Source organism: Salvelinus sp. IW2-2015, linkage group LG2, assembly GCF_002910315.2.
Source record: "Salvelinus sp. IW2-2015 linkage group LG2, ASM291031v2, whole genome shotgun sequence".
In the NCBI taxonomy this organism is placed as follows: Eukaryota; Metazoa; Chordata; class Actinopteri; order Salmoniformes; family Salmonidae; genus Salvelinus; species Salvelinus sp. IW2-2015.
In genome coordinates this window covers 11,225,506-11,248,370 of record NC_036839.1, presented here as the reverse complement: position 1 = coordinate 11,248,370, position 22,865 = coordinate 11,225,506, and the positions used below count along the sequence as shown (strand labels likewise).

The 22,865-nt window shown below is 40.4% G+C and overlaps 2 protein-coding genes across 4 annotated transcripts in view; one reads left to right on the top strand and one right to left on the bottom strand.

Annotated features, from left to right (window-relative positions):
* Nucleotides 1–90: 90 nt before the first annotated feature.
* On the top strand, nt 91–18,114 carry LOC111974304 (chondroitin sulfate synthase 2-like). Its single transcript, XM_024002016.2, has 4 exons — nt 91–808; nt 2,425–2,989; nt 9,646–9,828; nt 10,571–18,114. The coding sequence occupies exons 1-4, from the start codon at nt 519–521 to the stop codon at nt 11,831–11,833; spliced, it is 2,301 nt and encodes a 766-aa protein (XP_023857784.1). The 5' UTR covers nt 91–518; the 3' UTR covers nt 11,834–18,114.
* A 1,436-nt stretch (nt 18,115–19,550) lies between these two features.
* LOC111974293 (acid-sensing ion channel 4-A) overlaps nt 19,551–22,865 on the bottom strand; it is a 168,985-nt gene continuing 165,670 nt past the window's right edge. Inside the window, exons 10-11 of one of the 3 annotated variants that reach the window (XM_024001994.2) lie at nt 22,597–22,750; nt 22,273–22,357 (exon numbers count right to left, since the gene is read on the bottom strand). In XM_024001994.2, coding sequence (XP_023857762.1) covers nt 22,619–22,750 — 132 coding nt within the window. In that variant the 3' untranslated portion in view covers nt 22,273–22,357; nt 22,597–22,618. Of the gene's footprint in view, nt 22,751–22,865 lie in introns of all 3 variants that reach the window. The other 2 variants (XM_024002003.2, XM_024001985.2) reach the window with 2 other exon arrangements.

Here is a 22,865-nt window from a genome sequence, read left to right as displayed (position 1 = left end):
TAGTAAAAATATATATGTTTGGTCTTAACCCGCAAATCTGGACTTTGTGGTTGATTGAATGTGACTCTAGGTTGCCCTCTAGTGTGACAACGCACCTCTAATAGGCTTTTCAGCTGAAGAGAGGATTTTCTTTTCTATAGCTCTTTATTTAAACCAACATTTATGTAGGCCGCAGTATTGTGATCTATTTAGCCATGGGCGAGGTTGATGGGTTTTATTTAACAAATGATGTGATTCAGTAGCATACTGAAAGGGTCCTGGAAACGCATGCGTTTATGCATATCTGGCGGTTGTGTTTCATTGGGGTGGAGCTAGAGACCATTGACACGTAAGAATCCTGCTTTAATTTTAAGAAAGAGGCTACATAGGCCTACGTCTTTTTAGTAGCGAAGGATGGAATTTTTGAATATAGTCAGCTACTAATATTTTCTATTTGGTTTGATGTACATAATTTTCCAAAGCGACTAAATTAGGCGGTGTGTAGGCTGTAGAAAGGGCCTACATAGTCAACGTTGAGAATGAGATTCTCAATGTTTATTTCTCTGCTGAGGCCGATCGGTCCGGTTATTATCGGTATTTCTTTGGGATTTACCTTAAGTTTACTTAGTGTGAATTGGGTGGAGGAGTCTTGTTTCCTCAACGGGAAAGCGAGTGAAGAAATAAGTTTGTCCCAAGATGGGAATTCAAAAGGAGCAAGGAGACCCAATTCGATATCGACGGTCAAAGATGTGGACGCCGAGGAAGATTTTGAGCCAAGAATAGTGCCATATAAACCAGTCCAACAAAGCAAACCAAATAAACTTTTTCGGTAAGGATTCAAAAATCATGGTTTGAACCGGAATAGATTACATTTATTATTTCTAACATGCTACAACAGTGTAGCCTAGATCTTGTTTTGCCAGTTGACTGTGATGTCTGTGCCATTATTGCCCCGAAATCTTCAGCATGGATATTAGGCTATAAGATATGTTGTCCGTTTTCCCGGGAAAACTCGTTACAATGTTGCCAATTGTCCTTCAGCAGTATGTGAGCTTGGGTTAATTAGGCATGGTTGTTTCCCCAGCTTTCTTTATCAGTTTTTCAATTGGTTTGCAGTATCTTTAACTCCTACACCTATTAGATGTCAAGCACACTTAAACAACATCAGATAGCAATTTATGAACAATATGCTTTTTTTATGTAGGCAATTAGCACAATTACATGTAATATTAATCAGTCAGTATTGGAGTAGGCTTTTATTGTGCCCACAAAAATATCTTTGAAAGGCCAACATTCCTGAAATGTTGAACTAATTTCACATCCTTCACCCTATCTGTGGCATTCAGTCTCCAGCTACCAGAGTACACACAGTATTTTTGGCCATAACAAACTATTGAAAAGTTTTATTGATATAGTCTACCTACTGTATGTGGAAGAATACTCTGAGAATGGCTTGCATTGAACATTGTACCATGTGCTTGACTAACCTTGTGTAGCATGCACAGCCAAGTTGTTGTGGTGTAGTACCCTCGACCATTAATTTATTTTCAGCAGTATTTGGGCAAATAATGATGGCTTAGGATGAACTATAACTATACAATGTTATTATAACTTTATTCTGTGCTGTAACATGACTTACTTACTTAGTCCTCTGGGTCCCTGGTGGGACATAAGACTGTAACAATCTTCTGCCGCTGGAGTCTATCTTTGGCTACAGCTTGAAGAGACCCATCTCTACTAGCTCAGCCTGTAACATGAAGAACTGCCTACATTTTATTAGACAAAATATGCAAGGATCTTTTCTCATCATGACCTTCACAACAGTGTCTGTGTAACACTATTTGGTTTGATCTGAATAAAAAAAATATAAAAACAGATATTTTTTGTTTTCAATCATTTCATGGGGTTATAGGACATTTTGCCCCTACTCCTCATGGACAGCTAGCCAGTAAAAGAGATGTACTGGGTAGATGTGTTTGTGTATTTCAAATGATCACACAGACGGGTTGCTCCATTGCATGAGATAGAGCTTTGAGCTGCTGGGCTGGGGCCCTCCTCTGGTACGGACTCTTCAATCTTGGACTCTGTCCGATGACCAGGTTTCAAAGACAGACAATCCTTAATCAAATCCCAGAAGAACACTGGACCTTGACTTCAATTAACCATAGCAAAACAATTACTGATGGGCTTATCTACTGTGTGAATGATGGCAAGTATTGAGCATAAGAACATGCATGAAAGGGTTGAACGAAGACTTTAAAAGTTCATTCTTAAATCATTGAAATGCTGAGCTGCAATTGAAGTACTAGTATCTTTGCAGTACTATGTATAAATATATGGACAATAACTCTGTATGTTACGTTTTTGTATGCTTGTTTCTCTAGCTTTAACTTTTCACATTGAACATAGCAGCAATCACTTCATGAGAATGTGTATGTTTTCCAGGGCTAAGTACATCAGTACAGAGCTGGGGATCCGGGAGCGCCTCTTCGTAGGGATCCTAACGTCCAAAAGCACCATCAACACACTGGGAGTGGCCGTGAACCGCACCATCAGCCACCACCTGGACACTGTGGTCTTCTTCACCGGCATGCGCAACCGCAAAGTGCCCCACGGCATGTTCGTGGTCACCCATGGGGACGAGAGGCTCATATGGAACATGTTCCAGACCATCAAGTACATCTTGGAACACTATATCCATGAGTATGACTGGTTCTATCTGGCCCAGGACGACACCTACACAGAGGCAGACCGGATCAAACAGCTGGTGGCTCACCTGAGCATGGACCGGGAGCTTTACATGGGCAGCCCTGAGGAGTTTATAGGTGGGGAGATGGAGGGGAGGTACTGCTACGGTGGMTTCGGATACKTRCTGTCCCGTACCCTGRTYCTCCGGCTCAAACCCTTCCTGGAGAACTGTAGGAATGACATCCTGAGCGCCAGGCCTGACGAGTGGCTGGGCAGATGCATCATTGATTATGCCAACACCAACTGTGTGGATGAGCATGAGGTAGGTTATGTATTATGGTCTTGTACAATTAAGTTCCATGGCGAGAGTTCTGTTCTATGGGTTTATGATCCCTTTGTCCAAGAGATTAGGCCTAGTCCTAGACTAAGATGCATTCTTAATAGAGATTCTCTATTCAAAGTGTTTTTTAGTCCATGACTAGGCTTAATCTGTGTCTGAGAAAGCAGCCCCAAGTGTTTGTCAGGAAGTGAATGTTTCTTGTGTCAACATACCAGACCTGGGTTGAATACATACGTGAATCTTGAGCGGGACTTGATTTAGTTCATCCAGTACAATAGAACAAATGGATAGTCACAAAGTGGACATTTTAAGTATTTTACATATGCATTTGGCTCAGATGTGCTCTGAATTGAAACCCTAAGTCAACTGTCATTCACTGGCATCTCCCCAAAAAAGATGAAACAGAGCCTGACTTTATGAGGCCTCATAACTTTACACTGCCCCCTAACATGTAACTCAACCTGTTAGTGTAATAGGCTGGTTCCTGCTCAGTGAAAGCTTGACACACACACACACCACACACACACACACATACACACACCACACACAACACACACACACACACACACCACACAATATACACCACACACACACACACACACAATATACACTGCTCAAAAAAATAAAGGGAACACTTAAACAACACAATGTAACTCCAAGTCAATCACACTTCTATGAATCAAACGTCCACTTAGGAAGCAACACTGATTGACAATAAATTTCACATGCTGTTGTGCAAATGGAATAGACAAAAGGTGGAAATTATAGGCAATTAGCAAGACACCCCCAAAAAGGAGTGATTCTGCAGGTGGTGACCACAGACAACTTCTCAGTTCCTATGCTTCCTGGCTGTGTTTTGGTCACTTTTGAATGCTGGCAGTGCTCTCACTCTAGTGGTAGCATGAGACGGAGTCTACAACCCACACAAGTGGCTCAGGTAGTGCAGTTCATCCAGGATGGCACATCAATGCGGCTGTGGCAAGAAGGTTTGCTGTGTCTGTCAGCGTAGTGTCCAGAGCATGGAGGCGCTACCAGGAGACAGGCCGTACATCAGGAGACGTGGAGGAGGCCGTAGGAGGGCAACAACCCAGCAGCAGGACCGCTACCTCCCGTTTGTGCAGAAGGTGCACTGCCAGAGCCCTGCAAAATGACCTCCAGCAGGCCACAAATGTGCATGTGTCAGCATATGGTCTCACAAGGGGTCTGAGGATCTCATCTCGGTACCTAATGGCAGTCAGGCTACCTCTGGCGAGCACATGGAGGGCTGTGCGGCCCCACAAAGAAATGCCACCCCACACCATGACTGACCCACCGCCAAACCGGTCATGCTGGAGGATGTTGCAGGCAGCAGAACGTTCTCCACGGCGTCTCTCAGACTCTGTCACGTCTGTCACATGTGCTCAGTGTGAACCTGCTTTCATTTGTGAAGAGCACAGGGCGCCAGTGGCAAATTTGCCAATATTGGTGTTCTCTGGCAAATGCCAAACGTCCTGCACGGTGCTGGGCTGTAAGCACAACCCCCACCTGTGGACGTCGGGCCCTCATACACCCCTCATGGAGTCTGTTTCTGACCGTTTGAGCATATACATGCACATTTGTGGCCTGCTGGAGGTCATTTTGCAGGACTCTGGCAGTGCACCTTCTTGCACAAAGGCGGAGGTAGCGGTCCTGCTGCTGGGTTGTTGCCCTCCTACGGCCTCCTCCATGTCTCCTGATGTACTGGCCTGTCTCCTGGTAGCGCCTCCATGCTCTGGACACTACGCTGACAGACACAGCAAACTTTTTGCCACAGCTCGCATTGATGTGCCATCCTGGATGAACTGCACTACCTGAGCCACTTGTGTGGGTTGTAGACTCCGTCTCATGCTACCACTAGAGTGAGAGCACCGCCAGCATTCAAAAGTGACCAAAACATCAGCCAAGGGAAGCATAGGAACTGAGAAGTTGTCTGTGGTCACCACCTGTAGAATCACTCCTTTTTTGGGGGTGTCTTGCTAATTGCCTATAATTTCCACCTTTTGTCTATTCCATTTGCACAACAGCATGTGAAATTTATTGTCAATCAGTGTTGCTTCCTAAGTGGACAGTTTGATTTCACAGAAGTGTGATTGACTTGGAGTTACATTGTGTTGTTTAAGTGTTCCCTTTATTTTTTTGAGCAGTGTAGTAAATATTGACGACGGTATACTCCAACATCAACATAAGGTCCATCTTTCAAGATCCACCAGCCTCATGTTCAAACACTTTATTTCCAAACCACATTTGTCTTGAAATAAATAAATACAAATTATAATAGTGATATCTATAGAATAAGGCATGTTGCACCATAGTAGTGCTATAAACATAGTTATAACATCCATCAGTGTTTTAACACTGCATTTTCTATAGAGAGAGAGTTGTCTGGCTGGCTGTCTTTCTCTTCACACTGTGGCCCCCGATGGTCCTCTCTGCTGTGAAAGGGAGCTTTGCTTCTCCTGTTCTGCACTGACAGGCAGGGCCCCAGTGGAGCCCTGTCACAGTCACACCCACACCGCTTGTCCAAGTGACAGTTTAAAGACTGTGTACCTTTTAAACTAACTACACTGATTTAATTTATTTGTGTATGTTAACCTTTTTGGCTCGTAGTGTGGCCCTTTCACATTACACCTGAATTTGTTCCAACAATACCCCATTCTATAACAATACTATTTTAGAACCTTTTTACATAACGAGTAGTTAATTCAAGACAGTTTGAGTGTGCCTTAACCTTTTTCTGTGTTATGTTAACTTCTATACCATTTTCTCTCCTGTGGTCTGGCATTTGAGCAGGAAAACATGTTGTTTAAGAGTCTGTAGTGGAACAGAAACAGAGGGCCTGTTTCACTACTGCACGGTTGGCCATCATGCCTCAGGGCCAGCACGACTCCAGCAGGGACCGACCTATCTATGAAGGGAGAAGTAGGGGAAAGGTCAGAAGAAAAACCACGGGAGAGTGTTATTTGGAAGTGTGACTCACATTCTAAAGAACTGCGTTAGAGCATATTTAAAAAAAGGTTACTCAGTTATGTGTTGCAGTGACATATTCTGTAGATCTTTGCCATTCTTGAGATGTTTAGTTGACACATTTTACAGTCCGACGGTCGGTGACCTCTGCTCATGCGACTTAATTCTTTGTTCTTTTAATAGCTTGATCAGATCGGATTCACTTTTTCTTCCGACCCCTTCCTAATTGGTTAACTTCTTAACGTGCGTACTGTGTTTATCCTTAACGGCCGTCGCTTTAGATTAAGTGGAGTCTTATTATTTATTGTGGTCATTTAGGTGTTATTCGTACACTGATTCCTCTTAAGTTGTTGACACCATACATTCTAGCAGTGTTTTTCCTATGAAGCCATTTCGAAATGTTTTTTTAATAACGGCATGTCCAGGTTAAAGGACCCATGAGAACCAACATGTAAAGTTCATAGAAGTTCACGTCAAATCTGGTGTCAGCTAAGTCTATATATATATTTTTTAATTAAGGCATATTCTTTTTTCAACCATTTCCCATCCTAAATATTAGGAACAGGCAAGGGTTTTGATTTCTGGTCAAACAGATGGAAAAGAGATCTTTGAAAAAATTACCAGAAATTACCAGAAATATTCTTAAATGATTAGGGTCCAAAATTATTGACACCCTTGATAAAGGTTAGCAAAAATGACCTTATAAAATATATAATTCAAATATTGAGCTATATTGTATGCTAAACAAATTGGGAAATTATAATATTTTATACTAATACAATTGCTTAGAGAATGGTTTTGTTTAAAAATGTATACTTTTTTATCAAAAAGGTAGGGGTCAAGATTCACACCCTTGTTTTCAATACCTCACCTTGCGAAGATAACTCTTCCAGCTAAGATAAAGCTTCCAGCTTTTTTAGGCTAACTTTCCTTGCTAGCTTACAGCAGAAGTGAACATCAATTCACTACCCTAGTACTTTGTTTATGATAATGCGAGCCATAATCAAAATATGCTGATTTCAAAGCTGATTGACACCAAACACTTTTAATTCAGTTAATTGTTTCTCCCTCACGTCTAAAGATGGCCTACTTTTGTCTGTGTCACATCCTTCCCCTCACCGATCTCAACTGACTGTGGGAATGTGCCTTGTGAATGGCGTCATTACTGGGTCTTTCAGAGAGAGAGGGCACTTTTTATAAAGTAATACATTTCTACTTCTATGCAAATGTTGTTGATCAGTACAATAAAATAAGTCCCAAATGGAAGGGACACCGATTGTTTGTTTGTAATCTGTAGCCCCATGAAATCAGTGCAAACAAGCTCAAAAACTCAATGCATGCACACACTCCTATTTAATATGCATTCACCTGTATTGTTAATAGCCCTGGGTTACGTCTTGATTCACACAGTTTATCAATATAGATTTACCACTCCAAATGAATGATTACCATTATGTTATTAAGTAGTTAGATTGGTCAAAATAAAGTCGAATAGTTTTAGTGTATAATTGACTCATTAATGCAGACATGGCAATCTCAGATTATTATTTTTACATCATATTTCAAATGTAATGATATTGAACTCAAAAGATGCCTAACGATTGAACAGAGCAGTAGCTGATTTTATTTGTCTGGAACATGTGCCATTCTGTGACTTTTGCTAATTTGCCTTTTTTGCCGTGGTATTGTTTTGGTATCAAGTATCATGGTGGTATAGAGTAAGTCAAAATTCTGGTATCGTGACAACACTTTTGTTACGTGAAATGAGAATGCATGAGCAGAAAAGAACCCCACACCTACTGAAAAAATATGGTGGTGGATCTTTGCTGTTATGGGGCTATTTTGCTTCCACTGGTCCTTAGGCCCTTGTTAAGGTTAAAACATAAAAAACTGGCCTCCCGAGTGGCGCAGCGGTCTAAGGCACTGTGTTGCGGCGTAACTACAGCCTGGGGTTTGACTGGGAGTCCCATAGGGCGGTGCACAATTGGCCCAGCGTCGTCCGGGTTAGGGGAGGGTTTGGCTGGGGGGGCTTTACTTGTCTCATCACGCTCTAGCGACTCCTTGTGGGGGCCGGGCGCCAGCAGGCTGACTTCAGTTGAATAGTGTGTACTCCGACACATTGGTGCAGCTGGCTTCCGGGTTAAGCGAGTGGGTGTTAAGAAGCTTGGTGGGTCTTGTTTCATAGGATGTATGACTCAACCTTTGCCTCTCCTGAGCCCGTTGGGGAGTCGCAGCGATGAGACAAGATCGTAATCATGAAATTTGGGAGATAAAGGGGGTTAAAATTATTAAAATGTTCTTTCCCATTTAGTTTAATTTGATTTAAAACCAAACATAGCGTCCCCTCCCCCAATGAAGGCTGTTTTTTTTTGGTCCTGCCCAAAGCATTCGCCAAGTAGCAGCCTATGGAAAAAGGATTTGGCTCGTGAGACTGTTTTGAAATAAATGTGAATCCCCAAAGCATTACTAAAAGATCACGTTTGGGAGCAGCAAAACAGTGAGCAGATCACCTGATCACCTTTTGATCATTATTTCAGCCAGCTCCCATTTTATTATTTTGATTGTGCCTTAAACCCCCTCCATGTACAAGTGTCCATATGCCCATCAGAAACAAGAGATGAGATGATGCCGGTGACCCTCGTATTTAGAAACATTTACGTTATTTTCCTGTAACAATTGCTTGTTTTCCATTTCATTTGATTAAAACCTGAACTTTTTTAGAATGATTCACCATCCTTGGCTTTATGGTTGAGAACATCCATGGCTCACATGCAATGCAATTTAGAAGCTGTCTGCTATTCCTGGAGAAGTGCAAATGCGATCTGTATGATCCTTCCATGATTTTTATAAAACATTATATTTAGGAGCAGTAGCCTATAACGGAGTGGACATTCCCCCTTTCTCTTTATATTGGCTCCTGTGAAAAGTATGGATGTGCGTAAAACCTACCATAATCTACATTGTCTGGTGTATGTACTATATTTTAACAGCCTATTTAAAACAAGTTGTTTTAGTTTTGATTATAATTCATTTTTTTCAGCCGTATCCATAGTGACTTTAATCTTGTTTATATACAGCGTTTGGCATGTCCATGGCTCAGACATGGCAGAAATAATGTAATTTACATAGGCCTAGCCCCTATATCGGTGTGAATGCTATGTTAAACAATGTTGAACTCTTGCAATTACATAGAACAATGTGGACTGCAAACATGCTCAAGATATTTAGCAAAGATAGAATAGGCCTACATTAAAAAAATGTTCTGTAGGCTATTTAACAAACTAGGCTATAACGGACTAACATTCAAATTGAAGTTGATGACAATGCAAGACATAAAAAAACGGAAATATACACAACTTGAAGCAACCACATATTTATCCCTGGAGCATGTTCTGATTGGCCTCAACACACCTACAACTTATTTATTAATCAAAACCCAGCCCTTTCTCGCCACCGCCAGCTACTGCGCCCATAATTCCAACTGTGAAAATAGCTAAAATATTTCTGACACACCCCTAGACCATTAGCGCTACCACCAGCACTAAGATTTACATTGCATTAGGTTTGTTGAAATACAGCCCAAAAATGTATAACTCAGTCTTTTTGTTTTCACCCAATTCCCACTTTGCTAAATGTATGTCGATCTTTGTTTTCAGGGGCTGCAGTACTACCATTACGAGATGGGCAAGAACTCAGATCCGAGTAAGGAGGACAATATGCAGTTTAAAAAGGCCTTCACTGTCCACCCGGTGTCTGACCCTGAGCAGATGTACAGAGTACACAAGCACTTCACTGAGATCGAACTGCAGAGGACATACGATGAGATTAAGAAGCTGCAGGTGAAAACAGTCTAAACCTGAACACCACAAAACATCCTCTGTTCAGTGAACACTGACTGTAGTCTGTCTCCCTGTCTGTTTTAATTGAACATCAAGCGCTGAAGGCTTATTTATTTCAGTACAATGTTTGTTTTGTGAATGACTCAGCTGTCTTGGTTGAACATAACCAGCTTTTAATTGTAGCCATACAGTATCACTGAGTATAGTTACATGCACACAATTATTGTGATAATCGAATATTGTGAATAGTCAGATTTAATATAATAGTTTGATTTTAATTATTTACATGCTTTGCAAGAATAACTATTTCCATAATAATCCTGTTTACAAGGGCACATCTGAAATCATTTGATAAATGCAGAAAATCGGCATTCAAAATCAAGCGACCAAGCCTATTTGATTCCGAGTTTGGATATATAACGTTTGTATGTGAAAACTATTTCTAAGATCCATACTTTCAGTTTTTCCGAACTCACTTCACTCGCGGGAAAGAAGGAAGCGTGCGTTGTTTATGCACATGCACCAGATCAAATACCAGGTGTTTTAATCGGCGTGTGCTTACTTCGATTATGACCGTACGCCGATTAAGATAAGCAGAGTAAGGTGTTTACATGACTAATGCCATACTCGGCCTGTTGCCATAATCAGTTTAATATCAAGTTATTAGTGTGCATGTAAACATACTCACTGTCAGGTTTTGACTTTACAGAGGTATTTTATTTCTTTACATCTGTATCCACAGACGGAGATAAAGAAGGTGAGTGAAGTGGCTTATGATGGCAACCGGAGCGCCCAGTGGCCCATTGGGATCAATCCTCCCTTTGAGCCCAAGTCTCGCTTTGAGGTCCTTCGATGGGACTACTTCACAGAGGAACAGGTGTATTCGTGCATCGACGGCTTCCCCAAGTGTGAACTGCGCGGTATTGATCGTTTGGACGTGGCCGACGTCATCGAGATAGCCATGGGGGAGCTGAACAAGAAGTACAAGCCTGTCCTCCACTTGAAGAAGCAGCAGCTGATCAACGGCTACCGGCGCTTCGACCCCACTCGGGGCATGGAGTACACCCTGGACCTGCAGCTGGAGGTAGTCAACCAGAAAGGCCACAGTCGCTCCATCACCAAGAGGGTCCACCTGGTGCGTCCCCTGAGTCGCATCGAGATCATCCCCATGCCTTATGTCACAGAGGCCACCAGAGTTCACATCATCTTACCGCTGAACGTTCAGGATCGAGATTACGTCAACCATTTTCTTGAAGTGTTTGCCGCAAATTCGTTTGAGACCAGTGAAAACGCCATCTTGACTTTCCTGTTCATCTACGACCCATTCGAGGCCCAGCAGGTCAACCAGAATGACATCTTCGCCAGTGTTAAAACCCAGATCAATGCCTATGAACGCAAGTATCCAACAGTGAAGATCCCGTGGATAAGTGTCAAGACCGAAACCCCCTCTCAAATCAAATTCATGGACATCATCTCGAAGAAGCACCCAGTAGACACTCTGTTCTTCATCGCCAACGTCAACACCAACGTCAACTCCGAGTTCCTCAACCGTTGTCGCATGAACTCCATCAACAACTGGCAGGTGTTCTTCCCAATCCACTTCCAGGACTACAACCCAGACATCGCCTTCCACAACCAGGAGCCCCCACCCGCAGTAGACCTGGTCAAGGACGCCGGACACTTTGACCGCAGTTCGTTCGAGGAGGCGTGCTTCTATAACACTGACTACATGGCGACGCGCACGCGCATGGCCTCCGACGTGCAGGAGAACGAGGAGATCCTCGAGACCTTGGATATCTACGATATGTTTGTCAGGTACTCAACCCTGCATGTGTTCAGGGCTGTGGAGCCAGCCTTGCACCAGAAGTACCGCTACCAGGCCTGTAACCCTCGGCTAAGTGAGGACATCTACCACAGGTGTGTCCAGAGCAACCTGGATGGCCTGGGAGCCCGTTCCCAGCTCGCCATGCTGTTATTTGAACAAGAGCAAGGAAATAGCACTTGATCACACCCCCCTTAGAAACTTCACCTAGAATGTGTGTGTGATTGTGTGTATGCATGTTTGTGTGTTTGCGTGCGTGTGAATGTGTGCGTGTCTGTTTCAAAACTAATGCAGTACATTCCTAAAATATTTAGGTTTTTTACTGAATACAAAAAACCATGCTGGAACCAAATGGGTTTGTTTTGAACATTGAAAGTATTTTAAACCTTTGATTTGGTGGTCATGCAGGGATGCCTATATCAATATTTTTTTATATATTAGAAAAGTTCTACATACATTTGATGTTGCTCTCAAGGGTATGGCTTTAAACCTGCACAGCTTTTGATACTTGGTCCTTTGCAGTTTAGTAATCACTACTAAAGCACATCTCAATATGTGCCTTTTTAATGTCTGTCGGTCCTCTTGTATTTTCATGTCCATTGTCATGTCAAGCAAAAAAAGTAGATTTACATGTATTCATTTATCAATATTTGAGGCCTCATATTTCCACACTACACATTTCATATTTTAATGTGTAAGCTGGCATCTGAAATATAGATTCACTCTACTCAAAGATGTTAAACGGATGAAAGCTTTATGGTACTGACGTAATCAGATGCAGCATGAGATTACTGTTAGGCTAAGAGGATTGGACAATAATGTGTCGGTACTGTAGGTCCCCATAGGTGGGGTAGAAAACTAGCCTGTAGGGTCTCTTTAGGAGGCTGCAGCATTACACATTCTTTTAAAAAAAAGAAAGCATATGGTTGTCTGTTATTTAGAATAGGAAATCATGTCATCTTTATCTGTTACATTTCTATCTGCAACACTAAACATTTCACCCCTCTGAATACACGGTTAGATACTGTATGTTTCTCTGACCATATTGCTGGAGAGTCCTTGAAAATAACTGAGAGGCCAACTTTGTGACTGGACTAGTTCACATAAGTTGATGGTTTCAGTATGTTACACACTCAAATGTGATCTCAATATATTAAAGTAGCAATTTGAAATCAGTTGAATTTAAGAATGTAGTTATTGAGGGCAATCAGGATTGTGGTTTGTAATGTATACATTGGTCGTCAACGTTGTATCATGAATGTTATTACATTTCTATTCTATCAGAATATACCTGAAGATATACAGTTGAAGTCCGAAGTTTACATACACCTTAGCCAAATACATTTAAACTCAGTTCTTCACAATTCCTGACATTTAGTCCTAGTAAAAATTCCCTGTCTTAGGTCAGTTAGGATCACCACTTTTATTTTATGAATGTGAAATGTCAGAATAATAGTAGAGAGAATGATTCATTTCAGCTTTTATTTCTTTCATCACATTCCCAGTGGGTCAGAAGTTTACATTTACATTTACATTTAAGTCATTTAGCAGACGCTCTTATCCAGAGCGACTTACAAATTGGTGCATTCACCTTATGATATCCAGTGGAACAACCACTTTACAATAGTGCATCTTTATCCTATCCTAGGTATTCCTTAAAGAGGTGGGGTTTCAGGTGTCTCCGGAAGGTGGTGATTGACTCCGCTGACCTGGCGTCGTGAGGGAGTTTGTTCCACCATTGGGGTGCCAGAGCAGCGAACAGTTTTGTTTACAACACTCAATTAGTATTTGGTAGCATTGCCTATAAATTGTTTAACTTGGGTCAAACGTTTCAGGTAGCCTTCCACAAGCTTCCCACAAAAAGTTGGGTGAATTTTGGCCCATTCCTCCTGACAGAGCTGGTGTAACTGAGTCAGGTTTGTAGGCCTCCTTGCTCACACACACTTTTTCAGCTCTGCCCACAAATTTTCTATAGGATTGAGGTCAGGGCTTTGTGCTGGCCACTCTAATACCTTGACTTTGTTGCCCTTTAGCCACAACTTTGAAAATATGCTTGGGGTCATTGTCCATTTGGAAGACTCATTTGCGACCAAGCTTTAACTTCCTGACTGATGTCTTGAGATGTTGCTTCAATATATCCACATCATTTTCTTTCCTCATGATGCACTCTATTTTGTGAAGTGCACCAGACCCTCCTGCAGCAAAGCACCCCCACAACATGATTCTGCCACCCCCATGCTTCACGGTTGGGATGGTGTTCTACGGCTTGCAAGCCTCCCCCTTTTTCCTCCAAACATAACGATGGTCATTATGGCCAAACAGTTCTATTTTTGTTTCATCGGACCAGAGAACATTTCTCCAAAAAGTACAATCTTTGTCCCCATGTGCAGTTGCAAACCGTAGTCTGGCTTTTTTATGGTGTTTTTGGAGCAGTAAAACCGTAGTCGGGCGGTTGTATGGCAGTTTTGGAGCACAACCAGGCTTGTGAAGGTCTACACATTTTTTTCTGAAGTCTTGGCTGATTTCTTTTAATTTTCCCATGATGTCAAGCAAAGAGGCACTGAGTTTGAAGGTAGGCCTTGAAATACATCCACAGGTACACCTCCAATTGACTCAACTTATGTCAATTAGCCTATTAGAAGCTTCTAAAGCCATGACATCATTTTCTGGAATTTTCCACGCTGTTTAAAGGCACAGTGAACTTTGTGTATGTAAACTTCTGACCCACTGGAATTGTGATACAGTGAGTTATAAGTGAAATAATCTGCCTGTAAACAATTGTTGGAAAAATGACTTGTGTCATGTAGATGTCCTGACAAACTTGACAAAACTATAGTTTAAGAAATTTGTGGAGTGGTTGTAAAAGTGTATGTAAACTTCCGACTTCAACTGTACATAGTTTGAAATCCCATTGGTATTGACATTTCCCTGCAACATTTCTGCCAAGTTATAATAATAATCACTATTATTATTATAATTATTGTATATAATACATTTACATGGTACCACATTGTAGCCCTCAATATGTAATAGTTTGGCATCAAGCAAATAGCTGTACACTGCAATTTCCACTCAGTATTGTGCAAACAGAGGCCTTTTGAGTGGGTGCAGCAGGTACCAGTAACCTGAGAAGTAAAATATGTGCAATACTGTATAGATTATATATATATATGAACAAATTATAACTGTCCATTCAAGGACAGGGATTATATTTGTTTGACATGTGTTGCAAATTGAGAATATGTTCTAAAGTTATATTTATAAAGCTTATACCAAGCCAATATCCTTTGTAACACTGAATGTGACATGGCCTACATTAAAGGTAGACAGTGAAATGACGTTGCAACGAGCAGCAGCGCAGATGTTGCGATGAGAAGCAAGACTTCGTTCTCATACAGTCACACACAGTATCTGCGCATGTGTATGGGTTGGTACGGGACCGAAACTGCTGAGAAGTTTAGCCTCGCGCTTCAACGCTCTTATTTGTTGTGGAAGTTGACCCACTATGTTGTTGACTTTGTGCATCTATGTCCTTTCACTGAGTCTACAGTACCTTTTTTAAGACTTAACTGACATTACTGTATTGTGTATAAATTAATACACTACATTTTTAAGATTTGATTTGTATTGTATTATACTGAAAGGAACACTATGGACACTGAATCTATCATGAAATGAATACATAGTAAAAAGAAACAACCAAATGCCCTTGTGAATCTAGATTTTACATGTACAGTGCCTTCAGAAAGTATTCACACCCTTTTACTTTTGTGTAACTGATCTACACACAATACCCCATAATGTCAACGTGGACTTTGGTTTGTAGAACATTTTAGAAAGGAAGGAAAAGTCAATAAGTATTCAACCCCTGTGTTATGGCAAGCATAAATAAGTTCAGGAGTAAAAATGTGCTTAACGAATCACATAAGTTGCATGGACTCATTCTGTGTGCAATAATAGTGTTAAACATAATTTTTGAATTCTACCTCATCTCTGTACCCTACAGATACAATTAATTATATGTAACTTCCCTCAGTCGGGTAGTGAATTTCAAACACAGATTCAACCTCGCTAATTACACTTTGGATGGTTTATCAATACAGCCAGTCACTCGAAAGATACAGCCGTCCTTCCTAACTCAGTTGCTGGAGAGGAAGGAAACTGCTAAGGGATTTCACCATGAAGCCAATGGTGACTTTTAAATGGTTGTGATAGGAAACCACTGAGGATGGATCAACAATGCAGTTAATCCACAATACTAGCCTAATTGAGTGAAAAGGAAGCCTGTACAGAAAAACTATTTAAAAACAGGCATCCTGTTTGTAATAAGGCACTAAAGTAATACTACAAAAAATGTGGCAAAGCAATTCACTTTTTGTCCTGAATACAAAGAGTCATGTTTAGGGCAAATCTAATAAAACACATTATTGAGTACCACCATCCATATTTTCAAGCATAGTGGTGGCTGCATCATGTTATGGGTATGCTTGAAATTGTTAAGGACTGGGGAGTTTTTCTGGATAAAAAAGAAACGGAATGGAGCTAAGTACAGGCAAAATCCTAGAGGAAAACTTGGTTCAGTCTGCTTTCCACCTGACACTGGGAGATTAATTCACCTTTCAGCAGGACAATAACCTAAAACACAAGGCCAAATGTACGCTGAAGTTGCTTACCAACAAGACAGGGAATGTTCCTTAGTTGCCGAGTTAGTTTATTTACTTAAGACAACCAAAAAAAGTAGATTTAACAATGAAAATTGTTGTCTAGCAATGATCAACAACCAATTTGACAGAGCTTGAAGAATTTTGAAAAGAATAATGGAAAAATGCAAAATCCAGGTGTGGAAAGCTCTTAGAGACTTATCCAGAAAGACTCGCAGTTGTAATCACTGCCAAAGGCGCTTCTACAAAGTATTGACTCAGGGGTGTGAATACTTATGTAATTGAGATATTTCTGTATTTAATTTCAAATAAATTATTCAATTTTTAATTCAGTCTAACACAAGAAAATGTGGAATAATTTAAGGGGTATGAATACTTTCTGGAAGCACCGTATATGATTTTCCAAGATGTTTTGTAATTGCATCCAAAATGCTTCATATGCATGTCTATTTTGCTAGAGACCATTTGAGATTATAATACATTATGCAAATTCAGAATGATGAAGCTCAAATAGAGATTTCCATTGTTTCCCTTGTATCTGATGTGTGTAAATATAATATGTAAGGGATAATCCACGAGGGGCTATGCGTTCTATGAAAAATAATGAACAACGTGGAAGGTGTGACCTTCCACGGAGTTGCATTATTTTCCAGAGAATGCATAGAGCCCCGAGTTGATTATCCCTTTTATACCATGGCTATAATTTAACACATTTGCCACTAGAAATGTGTTCAACATCCACTGAAGTAGCTAGCAAGTTTACTAGAAGGCTAGTTGCCATGGTCACCAATCAGGCCTAGCTTGTTATTATGAAAATCGAATTCAACAATACCAATACTGTTTTCAATTTGACTTTTGCTTTCAAAAGCAACTAAAAAACATGTAAAAATGAGCTATAGCCATTGAATTCTACCGTGCAAAGATAGCATGTGTTATTTAAGCAATAAGTCATGAGGGGGTGTGGTATATGGCCAATATACCATGGCTTTTGGAGTGCCTGGATACAGCCCTTAGCTGTGGTATATTGGCCATATACCACAAACACCCGAGGTGCCTTATTGCTATTATAAACTGGTTACCAACGTCATTAGAGCATTAAAAATAAATGTTTTGTCATACCCGTGATATACCACGGCTGTCAGCCAATCGGCATTTAGGGCTCGAACCACCCAGTTTATAAAGGCAAATAATGCCCAATCTAGAATGCCCTTTGAGCCAATCTGGAAGGAGTGTTCAACAATGCCATGGTATGTCTTCTAATTGTTACGACAAATCTTCAGTTATTAGCTTTGTTTAGGTGAGGCGATGGCGTAATCGACATTTCCCGCTTTGCATTTTTCACGGTTGACTATTCTCTGTTTACTACCAGTGCAAGTATTGGATTCAGTTATTTGAAGTGTCCAGTGTACTATAGTATGTTTCTAATGGTAGTGTTAACCTAACTCATTATTAATCTAATTGAGAAACAGTGACCACTTGGAAGTTCAATCCATATCCTCCCCATAAAGCAGCTGACCCAAGTCTGTCCAGACCTATATTAAAAGGTCCTGTGTACTGCACAAACTGTAAATTATGTTTTTCCCCCGTCTATAGGATATCCGTTACAAAACAAGCAACCGCAGAACATTTCCTACCTACAAATGGAAAATGAAATAATCATTGGTAAATCTTCTGTTACAAACATTTTGAATGTCATATTACTGAGTACATCATTATTGTGTAGATACAAGACTCAATGGTATACTGAAATCCTCAATGAACTGTGAATTATTGTAATGATGAAATAAAGAACTAAAGTGTGAACATTTTGTCTTAGTTCCTTTTTTAAAATGTGTGGTTTGGTAATGAACTAGCATGTACAGTAGAAATGGTGAGCGGGGCATTACATTTGGGAGGCAGTGGAGTCAGCAAAGCTAATGTTGTCCTTTAGGCGTCAGCAAAAGAGCACAATCATTCAGCCAAATGTCGGATGTTTATCAAACGTGAAAGACCAAGTTACTTATATGTTTAAAACTGCACAAGTTTCAAAGCCAATACACTATATTATATTTGGTATATTCTGTATATCTTATCCTTCCTATTTATACTGAACAAAATTACAAAATGCAACATGTAAAGTGTTAGTCCCATGTTTCATGAGCTGAAGTAAAAGATCCCTGAAATGTTCCATACGCACAAAAAGGTTATTTCTCTAAAATGTTGTGCACAAATTTGTTTACATCCCTGTTAGTGTGCATTTCTCCTTTGCCAAGATAATCCATCCACTTGACAGATGTGGCATATCAAGAAGATGATTAAACAGCATGATCATTGCACAGGTGCACCTTGCGCTGGGGACAATAAAAGGCCTCTAAAATGTGCAGTTTTGTCCAAACACAATGCCACAGATATCTCAAGTTTTGAGGGAGTGTGCAATTGGCATGCTGACTGCAGGAATATCCACCAGAGCTATTGTCAGAGAATTTAATGTTCATTTCTCTACCATAAGCCGCCTCCAACGTAATTGTAGAGAATTTTGCAGCATATCCAACTCACCACAGACCACATGTAACCACACCAGCCCAGGACCTCCACATCTGGCTTCTTCACCTGCAGGATCGTCTGAGACCAGCCACCCAGACAGCTGATGAAACTGAGTAGTATTTCTGTCTGTAATAAGAGCCCTTTTGTGGGGAAAAACTGATTCTGATTGGCTTGGCCTGGCTCCCCAGTGGGTGGGCTTATGCCCTCCCAGGCCCACCCATGGTTGTGCCCCTGCCCAGTCATGTGAAATCCATAGATTAGGGCCTGATTAATTAATTTAAATTGACCGATTTCCTTATATGAACTGTAACTCAGTAAAATCGTTGAAATTGTTGCACGTTGCATGTATACAGTATTTTTGTTCAGAATACTTTGTCTATAGGACAAAAGTATTATTTTAAGTTTGTTTGGGAAGAAACAGTGAAAAATGCTAAATTGTATGTATAGAAGATGTAAGGGCCTCATACATACTACCCTCAGGCATGCTGTGAAACCACCTAACTATAGTGCAGCTGGAAGCAAATTGTATGTCATTATTTTGCACTCCATTTTACATAGATCCTTGGACTTTCTCCTCCCACAGGGAACAGTTTACCTGAAGAATTCAAACTCAACGTTTGCGTCCCAAATGGCAAATGTAAATAAAAATACCTGACAGCCAAGCTCCTTAGAGCTCAAGAACAAAGCAAGAACAAAATAAGTGAATTAACAATAGATCATATAGGAGGCATTTTAATGTACCAATCTAAACTTTAATATTTGTACTTACCATAACATTTATAAAATGTGTTCTAACAGAAGAAACAGTCACAATAGCAGACTTCTGTACAAAATGTATTCAGCGTTTTCCTTAGTGAATTTCCATTGATGCCATACTGTTTAATAGACTTGCTCTGATCCTTTCTTGAACCCTCAACAGTGTAACGGTGCATGCGTCATTGCCATCTCACTATATGACCGATTTCTGTCATGTGGAACATTCAGATCATGATGAGACAAAATCGCAAAACACAAACTTATTACTGAGAACTTGATTTTGATTGTGTGAATATACAATATGCAAACAGTATTGCGAAACAGAAAATTGTGAACCTGAACAGGCAAGAGTAGAGAAATGAAGTGAAAGAACGAGCAGAGTGGCACATTTAGAAATTGTAAAATGTTCAGATTGTTGTCAAGGGGGGAATCAGGCAAGGTCAGCTCTACAGCAACCATTTAGTTCCACAGTAATATGCACAGGTGTTGTTGTAATTTGCACATACTAGTTGTTATATTATATACCAAATTATTTCTGAATTCCATGGACACATTCTCAGACAGGCCATACATGTATGCTATACACATAGCAAATACATTTCGCTGTAGAGACAGACAGACAGAGGCTTTTCTGGATCTATAAATACTTGACCGCCTATAGATAACTGTAACAAGTGACGTCAAGATTGCGTTTTGACCCCACATTCACCCGTGTGTGTGGCCTGTCATTAGTGGAGAGGATAGTGTTTGTGATGACAGAGGAGAAACTTTGTATGCAGAGCCAGTACAGGATGCCATCAGAGACTGTGATTGGGAACCTTTGAAAATGTCATATTGACACATGATTATGAATATTTAAAAGCCATGTTTAAAAGCCACGATTACTTGACATGGACAACAGTGGATTCTCTATGCTGATGAATGTGTAATTTCATTGTGGACTTGTCTAACAAAGCACAGCTCGGAGCACTCGACTACAGTATGGTTACCAATATTAAGATCACAAACCAAACGATTAAGAAATAGTTGATAACCTCTTGATATCTATTTATGTGATCATATACGCTGTAGTGCGAGGTAAAAATAAATAACCCAGCAATATCCAACAAAATGGTGGAGGTCTTAAACCCACAGTGGATTGTCAGATAGTACTCAAAGGTCTTTGATAGGTCTTTCACAGAGACTGTTTCACTGAGGAGAGTTGACAGCATTTTAGTCCTAGATCAGCCTTTTCTTTATCAAATTCACTATTTATGCCAAGAGAGTGTGCAGGAGACGTAAAACAATTATTTTGAAAGTCAGTTTACTTCCAATAGGAATTTTGGGAAAATAATATTCTGGCCCTTTCTTTAAAAGGAGGAGATCAGGTACTACAGTCTGTTGAAGGTGTTCAATGATGTGTGTTATAGTGCCCACACGCAAATGTGTGCCTGATTTGTGAAGAGCTCCAAACTGTTTCCCACAGGACTGCCATATAGTGAAAGGGAATGGTTGTTGGTTTGGTTCCAAAAAATTCACCCTCTCATTTGTTGCTTTGGCTTTAAGCTGTGGGGGCATTAACTTGTGTCACACATCTGTTAGAGAATATATAACCTTAAGCAACCTTAATGGGGACTTTGTCATTGAAATGACCACAGCATTTGCAGAAGGGCCCAAATGTGAAATGATTCATCCATGTCAGGCTTGTTGTTATTCATTACCTTTGAGTGCTGTCCTAATTTGGACACCGTAATTGCTTGCAAGAACTTCAACTTTACCCAAGTCAGTAAATCTGAAAAATATATTCATTGCCTGGAGCAATGCAATTCCAATCATCACCTTTCTGACTGGTTTCACTAATAAACAAGAAGAAGCTACAATCATATTATTTAAAAAATAATATTCTCTAAAATATATCAATAAATTACCAACATTTGTATTAGAGTTATATATTAAATGAATCATTATCCATTTAAAACAGTGCTCTCTCTTTGTACTCAGGTTGGAACCATGTACAGTACATATATAATACTACTCTCTAACACACCTTTACTATAAACGAGACACGGTGTGTATATAGTACGGGCCCTATCATCAAAGCAAGTGTAATAGGGGTTTAACGCGCTAAAAGATCAGTGTAATATTTTCTCTGATTCTGTTTGCTGATATCTCTATATAATGGTTAGATTGAATATGACCACTTGTCTCATCTTGTATACAAATTATAATATCTCAGTAAATAATTACATCATTTACAATGATATGATTGAAAATAGTAAGTGAGAACTTATTGACAAATAGTTTGGTGGAAACAAGATTAAGAGTGGTACATAAATCAAGATATTGGAGGTGAGTATATCAAGATGGCTCAAGATGACATGCAGTCCTTGTCTTGTTCCCATGTGGTGACCATGTACCAAAATAACCAGAATAGGGATCGAAGGTGGGCGTCTCCAGCCGGACAGTACTGTGGGGTCCAATCTGTGCTTACATACAAGTGGTCTATTAGCAGCACAGGTTTGGTGTTCGACTTTGGCTGTAGCTTTTTCCACTGGTGACAGCAAGAAAGGTATAGAACTGAGGTCCCAGGGTCTGTTTTGATGCCCAATCCAGCCCAGAGAGGACATATTTTATTGTCATCAGGATGGAAAGATGGCCCCTGGGTCTAGCAGGCAAAGTCCTCAAACACTCCATGTGGCTGTCCTTGGTGGTGGGGGAGATGGTGGTTCGGTAGAATCGTATTGGCGTAGGCTCCTTCAGGGTGACTTCTGGTCATGTCACTGGACTCCTGGTTGCCACAAAGACCACAATGTAATAATATATACTAAATGGGTCAGTTTCCCAGACACAGATTAAGATTTGTCTTGGACGAAGAAGCACGTTCAATGGAGATTCTCCATTGAGCAAGCTTTTGAGTCTTGGGCTAGGTTTAATCTGTGTCCGGGAAACCAACCCTAAATGATGTACAGTGTGTTGGCTCAATAAACCAAAACGATATTGCTTTTGAATAAACCAAAATGATAATACCTTTGATGTAATGGTAGATATTTCATGTAGATAATTGTTTTACGTCTATGGAAAATTGATGATTTTGGATGATTTTATATGGACTCAAGGAGTAAATTTGTTCCTCATGAGAGAGGGACCTGGGAATTGAAGTTGCCTCTGGGGGGATGTAATCCTGTACAATGGGATAAAACAATATTTTTAACAAGAGATTAAACTGATCTCCCTGAAAGATGTGCAGTGATATAGCTTGTGATATAAAGATTTATAGTGATAATGGTTGTAAATAT